General features: G+C 45.4%; 1 protein-coding gene across 1 annotated transcript in view; it reads left to right on the forward strand.

Annotated features, from left to right (window-relative positions):
* The window catches only part of LOC109922784, a 23947-nt gene extending 13452 nt beyond the window's left edge, over nt 1–10495 (forward strand). The window contains exons 5-7 of the mRNA XM_048592428.1: nt 2815–2890; nt 9081–9365; nt 10319–10495. Coding sequence (XP_048448385.1) covers nt 2815–2890; nt 9081–9365; nt 10319–10469 — 512 coding nt within the window. The 3' untranslated portion in view covers nt 10470–10495. The remainder of the gene's footprint in view (nt 1–2814; nt 2891–9080; nt 9366–10318) is intronic.
* Nucleotides 10496–10755: the final 260 nt, after the last annotated feature.

Consider the following 10755-nt stretch of genomic DNA (forward strand, 5'->3'; position numbering starts at 1 on the left):
TCTCCCATGTCCTTACCCCAACCCCCACACCCCAAGCCATGTTATCAAATGGGCTGCTATCATAACCAACCCATTGTCAGCCACAAATGGTCTCTATTAGCAGCTATTGATTCTCCCAGGCTGACCATTACCCACTCCTTTGTCTATCCAATTGTTTTTCTCTCTCTATTGGCTCTATTGGCTCCATACTCGTCCACCTCCTCCCACCTCATCTTTGGCATATATACAAACCTTTTCCAAGCTACAATCAGCTCTGAAGAAGGGTGACTGGACATGAAATGTTAACTCTGTTTCTCTGCACAGATGCTGCCAGACCTGCTGAGTGATTCCGAAAAATTCTGTTTTTGTTCCATCATTGAAACACTCCCTCCCTCCACTACATGTGCCCAATGGCAGCTTTAGGATGCACTGTAGCAACTCAGCCAGGCTCTGATTCTAACATGCTCTCAGCCTCAACTGGGTGTACACGGGATCACCAACACCTCACTATCCTTACACAGAGCCATATCGCCCTGAGGCCTTTCTCTTTATTGTGTCATTGAGTCAAAACCCCGGAAGTCCCTTAGCAGATGGACTACAGCGGTTCAAGAAGGCAGCTCACCTCCACCTTCTTAAATGGACAACTAGAAAACGGGCAATAAATGCTGGGCCCAGCCAGTGACGTTCATGTTCCATAAGGAAACCAGGCAAGCTCACAGAAAGCATTGTTTGGAGCAGCATTGAGAACATAAAGCAAAAGAAGGGAGTGCAAAGGTTGAAAATGATAGTGAGGAGTTTTTGGCCTTCAATTTGGTTTTGAAAAGTTTATTTGTGTATCAACAGAGCAATGCCATAAGACAATACAGCAGTAAATGAGCTCAGCCCTGATGTTTAGTCTCTGATAATTGAGTGTTAGATATTCCTTTGTGTGGTATGAACAGCCCATGCTGTACAATGTATTGTAATATTTGACCAGCTGGATTTACATGGCATTCACCCAGCTTTTTGACAATTGTCAACAGAATGGAACTTTGATTGAACTACTCCAGTAATTATTATTTGGTGAGTAACTTACCACCAATTGTGTGACCGTATCATTTCTTTGTGACTGTGTGTGTGTATGTGTCTGTGTGTGTGGGAGAGTGTGTGTGTGCATTGAGGGGGGAGTGTGTGTGTGTGGGAGAGAGTGTGTGTGTGGGAGAGTGTGTATGTGTGTGTGTGGGAGAGAGTGTGTGTGAGAGGGAGTGTGTGTGTGTGTGTGGGAGAGAGAGTGTGTGTGTGTGTGGGAGAGAATGTGTCTGTGTGGGAGAGAGTGTGTGTGCGTGTGTGTGCGTGTGTGTGTGTGTGCGTGTGTGTGAGAGAATGTGTGTGTGTGTGTGAGAGAGTGTGTGTGTTTGTGTGGGAAAGAGTGTGTGTGTGTGAGTGTGTGTGTGGGAGAGAGTGTATGTGTGTGTGTGTGTGTGTGTGTATGTGTGTGTGTGTGGGAGAGTGTGTGTTTGTGTGTGTGTGGGAGGGAGAGAGTGTGTGTGAGAGAGAATGTGCGTGTGTGTGAGAGAATGTGTGTGTGTGAAGGAGAGAGTGTGTGTGTATGGGAGAATGTGTGTGGGAGAGTGTGTGTGTGTCTGTGTATCTGTGTGTGTGTGTCTGTGTGTGTGTCTGTGTGTGTATCTGTGTGTGTGTGTGTCTCTGTGTGCGTGTGTGAGGGAATGTGTGTGTGTGTGCGTGTGTATGGGAGAGAGTGTGTGTGTCTGTGTGTAGGAGAGAGTGTGCGTGTGTGTGTGTGAGAGAGACTGTGTGTGTGTGTGTCTGCGTGCATGTGTGCACTGTCTATTTAAGTCTGGGCAGAGGCAGAACCACATCAGACTGGAGGAGACAGACTGCAATGAGGTGAGGAGTGTGTGTGTGGGAGAGTGTGTGTGTGCATTGAGGGGGAATGTGTGTGTGTGGGAGAGAGTGGGGTTTATAATATTCTAACAATTATTGAGAGAAAAGATGGGTTGAGGCACATCAGCTTTGATTGAATGGAATGGTACAGTAGGTTCAAGGGGCGGAATGACCTTCTAAGCAAAACAGCTCCATCCTGTGGTATAAGAGAAACTTTGATAGAAAGTTAATGAGTTAACAGGAAAATACAAGTGTCAGATAATAGGGGGTTTAGACAAATCTTTGCAGTGATGTTGCAGAATTTAGTGTTTAATGACAGCTATTGATATGTGATTGGATGAACGTATGGGAAAGTGTTAATGTCAAATGCTGCTAATGACAGAAACGTTCTCATTTTGATAAAGTGAATTGTTAAAGCACTCTATTGTACAGGGAGTGAAAATGGATCAGTCACATGAAAAGCTGTGAACAGAAGGATCAAGGCTCTTTTCTCGGGTGCAGACTGGTTCCATGTGACAGTGCTTGAACCTTATATATTTGGTTCATGGATATATATGTGGGGCGAGAGTTTAGTTTCCATTCCAAGCTAATTTAGAAACTTCTTCTGTTTTAATCCTGAGGATGGGAATGATGGTGCTGTCAGCTGTTCTCTGCATCTCTCTGATGTTCATGGTTGGATACGCATAAGGTAAGAATCCCAGGAAACCTGGCATGCCTGGCTTTTGAACTCCTGTGCTACCCTTCATCTGTGTCTTTTGATCCGAGAGAACACTTTTATTTTCAACTAGAATTTACATGTGATTAAAGAGAGTCCAAGTCCACACTTTTAGAGGGAGTTTTATTCATTTCAGCCTACTCCAGAAAACTCTGACCCTACTGATTACTAGCTCCCAATATTTACACAAACAATTTTAACCCAAATAAATACATTTGTCAAATGTTCCATTTCAGACATCCCTGCAGATCTTACTATGATACAGGTCTCCTTTTATTGTAAGTCGATATACTCACAGAATAATAACTATGATTCAAACAAAACAAAAATCAAAATGACAACATATTAAATTCCTATTTATTTTTTCTTTGTACATTGGGGGTCCAAGCATCCTTTTCTGGTATCGCCAGCAGCTATGACAGCTTGTTCATTTGTTTGTAAAACAATCAGATAGCTGACTGCTGCTATCCATTCAGTTCAATTTGGAGAAGTCGTCATTCTCCACCATTTCATTCCAAACTGCAATATCAATTTCAGTCTTTATTCATTCACACATCTCCTGGAGTGTACGCGATCCCTCAGTGACTTATCAATGTAACACTGACTGGACAACACTGCTGAAGCCTTTAAAATTTCCTCCAATTCTGTCAGCAAGAAAGACCCCAGACCTACCACCTCACCAACAGCACAGGTTTCTCCCACTAAAGTGCCTTTCACTTCTTGTCTGATCTTTTTGGTTTCCCGGACTTAAGGGCAACATTTACCTCCCTCTCCCACAAGGAGAATGATAACCTACCCCACCCCCACACTCAAGAAGCCATCGGAATGTAAATAAAAAAGAACATCAGATACTGAATATCTGAAACAAAAACAGAAATTACTGAAAGAACTCAGCAGGTTTGACAGCGCCTGTGGAGAGAAAATCAGAGTTAAAGTTTCGAATCCAGTGACTCTTCATCCTCCCTAACCAGTTCTGAAGAAGAGTTTGAGTTCTGAGGAACCACAACCCAAGCTACAGATCTTCACCAAAAGTTTGATTGTCTTGATCCGTTTTACTAAGAGTCTCGCTCGCCCTTCTGGCAGATTATTCCACAGACAGTAGATGTGCATCCCCATTGCAATGCTGCACAACAAATGCACTCTGACACCTACATAATCATCACTGGGGCTGCAGCTTCCTATGATCGATCCAGTGGCCTTCTTCATCTGCATTTCCATCTTCTTTCTCATAGTCCTCCATTTCATCTTTGGTTTGGAATATTTTATTCTAGTGTTTGGAACAGGTCATACTGTCCCGGTATTTTCAGTCACAGCTGAAACATCGATCGACTATACCCTAAGCATTTTTGATGTTCTTTTTCTGATATTAAGTCCCAAATTCTCTTCACTTCTCAAAATTATCAAGAACATTTCCACCATGTATTGTAGCTGTACATGTTCATCTACAAATTTAATTCCCATTAAAACTAGAATCTGTCTATACTTGATACTTTGGCACAATCCAGTAACTTCACTGCCAATACTGATTGGGCAATTTCTGAAAGAAATCCAGGAGAAGTCTAGCAAACAATCTATAGGTTCCATCATGAAGCGACCCACAGCACTGTTCTCAGTCTTTCCAAATTCATCAAATTCTCACCACACTGATGTTAGACCCCACTGATTACCAGCTCCCCATATTGATACAACCAATTAAATCCTTATTAATATACCTCTTCCCTCATTCCCTCTGGCCTCAGGTGTCCCTCCTTCTCGGAAGTGTTCAGTGTTTTGCTCAATGTTGAGAGGATACCAATTTGACCCAGAAGCCTCTGTGGAACGAGAGTGACATCATGTGACCTGCATTGGGTTTAAATTCAGGAAGAGAGAGATGGGTTATTGTTCTGGACAGGAAGTGGAATAGTCAATTTCAGATGTTACAGAAACATGAGTGAGGGTTTTAGCAGCAGCTGAGCTCATGCAAGGACAGAACTGGGAGACGTTACAGAGACGGAAATAGTTTGCGCTAATGATTGAGAGGATGTCTGGTTGGAATCCCATCTCAGAATCAAATACTAAGACCTTGGATGTTCTGCCGCAGCATCCATCATTATCATAGAATCCCTACAGTTTGGAAACAGGCCCTTTGGCCCAACAAGTCCACACTGACGCTCAAAACATCCCACCCAGACCCATCCCCTCAGCTACACATCCCAAACACTATGGGCAATTTAGCATGGCCAATCCACCTAACCTGCACATCTTTGGACTGTGGGAGGAAACCGGAGCACCCAGAGGAAACCCACACAGACACCGGGAGAATGTGCAAACTGCACACAGACAGTTGTCCGAGAGTGGAATCAAGCCCGAGCCCCCGGCGCTGAGAGGCAGAAGTGCTAACGACTGAGCCACCATGCTGCCCTATCCTGGGAGATGGGTCAGTGCTTTCACTGAGATGACCCCACTCTGTGCTGCTCATGTGCTAAATCACAGCAAGTCCGATTGATCCATTACCCCCTGTATTCCCTGACCTGCATCCGCTCCCAACTAAGCCATGCTTCAATTTCAAATTTCCCATCAGTTTGTAAATCCCTTCACTGTCCCATCTCCTGCTTATCTCTGTAATCCCTCTGGCCCTCCAGGTGTGTGCACCTCTCTCATTCTGGCCCCTTGAACACCCCCGATTGGGATCAGACAGTCATTGGGTGCTGCACCATCAAAGCCCCAAGCTCTGTAACATCTTCTGAAAACCTCTCCACCCTCCCGCCTCCTCCTTTTAAGGTAATCTCTTTCACCCACCTCCTGACCCACCGTTTCAACATGCTCTGAATACAGGTCCATTGTTTGATAATCCTTCCAGGAATCCGCCTTTTACATTTTAAATTGTCAGCTTTATGCAAACATATAAAAACATGATAAGACTTGCATGAACTGAAGTTCTTGTTTTTATTTCTGTTCCTAATGAATTGCAATGAAGGATCTAAGGGAGGGGCAGCAGCAAAAGAATTTCAGAGTAAAACTACATCGATCACACCAAGTTGGATTCGGTCAGTTAGGCAGTGAGTTAAAAATATAAACTAAGTGCCAGATTGCGTTCTGAGAGAGAATAGTAATGTACAAAAGTTACACTCCGATTGCATGGGACCATGTGGCGAGCAAACCTAGACTATTGTGTGGGGCACAGGAAATCAAATGAACCAAAGATATGGAAGTACATGAGTGAGTGCAGAGGGTAATCCCAGAAATGTGTGGGTTTACACATCCGGAGAGGGTTGGCATCTGGGTCTTTTCATTTGTAAAATACGAGGGGGTGACCTATTGTCGAGCAACAGGAGCCTCCTAATTCATTCTCTGCACTTGCTGCTGGTTTCACATTGACAGGAATGGGCGTTCCGAACACGCTGTTATTTCTTCCCTAAAATCCTGCCCATTAATTTTCATAGTCTCCCTACAGTGTGGATACAGGCCCTTCGGCCCAACAAATCCACACTGACCCTCAGAGCTACCCACCCAGACCCATTCACCTATAACCCACCTAATCTACACACCCCTGAACACTACAGGCAATTTAGCATGGCCAATCCACCTAACCTGCACATCTTTGGACTGTGGGAGGAAACCGGAGCACCCGGACGAAACCCACACAGACACTGGGAGAATGTGCAAACTCCACACAGAAACTTGTCCAAGGGTGGAATTGAACCCGGGCCCCTGACGCTGTGAGGCAGCAGTGCTAACTACTGAGCCACCGTGCCCACCCATAATTTTCTCCAAACATTGAGCTCAAAACCGAACCCTGCATCTACAGATTACCTGGCAGCTCTGGGCTGGTCTCCCTAATTCGCATTTCTTGCCCTTTGTCCTATTCATGTTGAAAAGGTGCAAGTGGGATTCTGGAAACCCACACAGACACCGGGAGAATGTCCAAACTCCACACAGACAGTTGTCCGAGAGTGGAATCGAGCCCGGGCCCCTGGCGCTGAGAGGCAGAAGTGCTAACCACTGAGCAAGATGGAGGGCAGGAGAAAACTGTGGCCATACAAGCCGTTCCTTTTATGAGGTACTTTCAGTGTTCGACCTGATTTCCTCAAATTCTTGGAGCACTAATTATTGCTTCAAAGCCTGTTGCATTGTTTTGGAAGTTTGGGAAAAAAAATAAGCTACTTTGAAAACAGGAGGAACTGAGACAGCAGGTACCACGTGGAAGATGAAAAAAGGGACAGTGACCCTGCACAGCTGTCTGACTCTGCACTTTAGTCTCAAGTCTCTCTGGAGATCAGAGTTGTGTCTAAGAAAAATAAACAAACAGTGCAATTCACAACTCACTGTGGAAGCCCGTCTGGAGAACTGCTCACAGGGTGTGTTTTTCAAAAGACTAACCTGACTGTGATTTTTTTGTAAATTTCAAATAGTTTTGTTTATATGTAATTGCAATCTGTCTCTTGATTAAATGTTCATAAATTATCATTGAATCCCTACAGTGTGGAAACAGGCCATTCGGCCCAACAATTCCACACCACCCTAGTCTAAAGAGCATCCCACCCTGACTCATTTCCCTATCCCTGCATTTCTCAATGTCTAACCCACCTAAGCTAAACATCGCTGGACACTATGGGAAATTTAGCATGGCCAATCCACTCAGCCTGCACATCTTTGGACTGTGGGAGGAAACCAGAGCACCCGGAGGAAACCCACACAGACACGGGGAGAATGTGCAAACTCCAAAACATAGGTAGCAACCTGTGCTGGAGCAGTGTTTTTAGAGCAGTAACACGGTGCTATTTTCTCAATGTGTAGATTGTCAAGGTACAGAGATGGCCCTTAGTAGAGTGATGTTCTCTTCCTGTTGGAGGTGGGAGATTAGGGAGAGTTTTCATGTTACTGATGATTATGTCTGCAGGAAGTGTGTTTGGTTGCAAATCCTATCGGATTGCAGGTAGTGGTTAGAGCGGCATTTAGAGGCAATGAGGAACTTACAGGAGGTAGGAGCTGTGATGGATGGCAGTTGTAGGGAGGGAGACAAACCGAAGATACAGTTAGGTAGATGGGTGACCTCCAGGAAAGGTAGGAGAGGAAGGCAGGAAGTGCTGAGACTCCTGTGGCTATCACCATCTCAAACAAGTATGCTGTTTTGTAAAATGTACAAGTGATGGACTCTCGGGGGAGTGTAGCACTGACAGCAAGGTTTCTGGTACCGAGACTGGGTCTCATATAACGAGGGCTACACCAGATTCCAAGTGATTGATTGTGACAGGGGTCTCTCTAGATAGAGGCACAGGCAGACAATTCTACAGCCAACAGTGTTACATCAGAATGGTGAGTCGCACCCCTGCAGATGACACCAAAATTAGTGGCTTAAGGGTTAGTGAAGAAGGTTACCTCAGAGTACAATGGCTCCGTGATCAGATCGGTCAATGGGCCAAGGAGTGGCAAATTGTGTTTAATTTAGATAAATGTGAGGTGCTGCATTTTGCAAAGGGAGATCAGAGCAGGATTTAGTTCTGAGGAAGGGTCACTGGACCCGAAACATTAACGTGATTTTTTCATCATAGATGCTGCCAGATCTGCTGAACTTTTCCAGCAACTTCTGTTTTTGTTTGGGTCAGGAAATTATACACTTAATGCTGAGGTCCTGGGGTGTGTTGTTGAACATAGAGACCTTGAAGTGCAGGTTCCTAGTTCCTTGAAAGTGGAATTGCAGGTAGATAGGAGAGTGAAGCAGGCATTTGGTATGCTTCACTCAGAGTTAGGAAGAACTGCCGATGCTGGAGTCAGAGATGGCAGTGTGGAGCTGGTGAAACACAGCAGGAAATGAAAAAGGGTCCCGACCCGAAAAGTCAGGTTTCTTGCTCCTCTGATGCTGCCTGGCCTGCTGTGTTCCTCCAGCTCCACACTGTGTTATTTTGTAAGCTTGCCTTTATGGTCAGAGCATTGAGTGTAGGAGTTGGGAGGTAATGTTGCAGCTGTACAGGACATTGGTTAGACCACAAATGGAATACTGCGTACAATTCTACTCTCCCTGCCACAGGAAAGATTTTGTGAAACTTGAAAGGATTCAGAAAAATGTTGCCAGGGTTGGAGGGTTTGAGCTATAAGGAGATGCTGAATAGGCTGGGGCTATTTCCCTGGAGCATTGGAGGCTGAAGAGTGACCTTATAGAAGTTTATCAAATCATCAGAGGCATGGATAGGGTAAACAGTCAAGGTCTTTTCCTGAGGGTAGGGGAGTCCAAAACTAAAGGGTATAGGTTTAAAGTGAGAGGGGAAAGGTTGAAAAGATACCCGAGGGGAAACTTTTTCATGCAGAGGGTGGTGTGTGTATGGAATGAGCTGCCAGGGGAAGTGGTGGATGCTGGTACAATTACAACATTTGGATGGATATATGAATAGGAAGGGTTTAGAGGGATATGGGTGAAATTTTGGCAAATGGGCCTCGATTTATTGAGGATATGTTGTTGGCATGTACGAAGGGTCTGTTACCGTACTGTGCAACTCTAAGTCTCTGTGACTCGAAATGTTGCTGGTGGTTTTGCAGAGAATCTATCTGAGAGATGTCGACCGTCACAGTCCAGTGTCTATGATTACCATGGCCATGCAGTGAATGCTGTCAATGGGAACCCTAACCCCAATTATTGGAAATCGTCCTGCACGGCTGCACAGAATGATATGGAGCCCTGGTGGAGGGCAGATTTACACAAGATACACTCAGTCAGAGTCACCAACAGAGGGGACTGTTGTGCACAACGTCTCAATGGGGAAGAGATTCGGATTGGAGACTCTCTGGACAATAATGGCCACAGAAACCCCAAGTAGGTGGAGGAGAGGGAAATCTCGGGCCGGGGGTGTGGGAATGGGGGTGCTCAGTAATTGTGTGGAAATGGGACAAGGGGTCGGATGTGTGAGGAATGTAGGTTTTACATTGTGCGACTATTGTGGTGTCCAGGCCAACATTGAATTCCCAAGCAGAATCCCGAAAAGAGAGTAAATGTTCGTCGTCTCATTGCAAATTAATGGGATCGTCCTGTGTACAGTTTGACTGGTCCATTTGCCATTTTGCAGCAGTAACTGCATTTTAACTTTATTGGCTGTGAAGCCATTTGGGTTATAGTTGAGAGTTCGGTGTCACATTGTGGTAATGATGTTGTGGAAATGTCAGTGGAATAGAAATCCAGACAGCTACGCCAATGTTCTGGGGACACGGATTCGAATCCCACCCTGGACAGTGGTAACATCTGAATAACATAATAATCTGCTGGTATAACGTCAGCCATGAACTCCTGTTACAAAAACCCACTAATGTCCCTTAGGGAGGGAACCTGTTATCCTCATCCGGGTCTGGCCTACATGTGACTCCAGACTCACAGCAATGTGGGTGCTTCCAAACTGCCTTCTGAAATGGCCTGCAGAGCAAGTCCAAGGCAACAAATTCTCACCTTGCCTGGGACACCCAAATCCCACACAAGAGCTTAGAAACACAAACAGAAATTGCCGGAGAGACTCAACGGGTCTGGCACCGTCTGTGGAGTGAGTTACTGTTTCAGTTCCAATGTGATTCTCCTTCAGAATTTATAAACAACATTTGGTCATCACTTCTGTGAGGAGTTTGGGAGCTGCGACAATGGTAAAAGTACCATAAAAATGCTGAGTGTTGCTTGATGGAGACATTACTAAGAGCTGCACCCAGACACGTGGGGCCTGAACATTGATACTCCTTTCTACAGGGCTTGTCTATTCAGGTTTTCACAATCATCTCTTTCCCCAGATGTGCAACCATCAAATCCATTGCAGCTGGTGGCTCTGAAACTTTCCACTGCGGTGATATGCCTGGCCGTTACGTCAATATCTTCATCCCAGGAAGAAGAGAGTATCTGACTCTCTGCGAGGTGGAGATTTTCGGGAGCTCGGAATGTTAGTTTGACTTTTAGAGGAGGAGGTCGCCATTCAGTAAGTGCAATTGTCTCTCCCTCAGTTAGACCACTGGGAACCCTGCACTACACTTCTCCCCAGGGATCCTGAGGTTTATTCCAGACCACATTCCCAGATCTATTCACCATTCCCCACTCCTATCAGAGCTGAGGTGAGGGGTCAGGGGCCTACTGTGGAACCTCTCGGGGACCCTCCAGCAAGCAGCAAGTGAGTGTTGCCAAGGTGGTGAGCCCAATTTCCCTGGAGTCACTGAAAATTCAGGGAGACACTAGT

The sequence above is a fragment of the Rhincodon typus genome, unplaced genomic scaffold, assembly GCF_021869965.1.
Source record: "Rhincodon typus isolate 14 unplaced genomic scaffold, sRhiTyp1.1 hic_rhity00001192, whole genome shotgun sequence".
Classification (NCBI taxonomy): Eukaryota; Metazoa; Chordata; class Chondrichthyes; order Orectolobiformes; family Rhincodontidae; genus Rhincodon; species Rhincodon typus.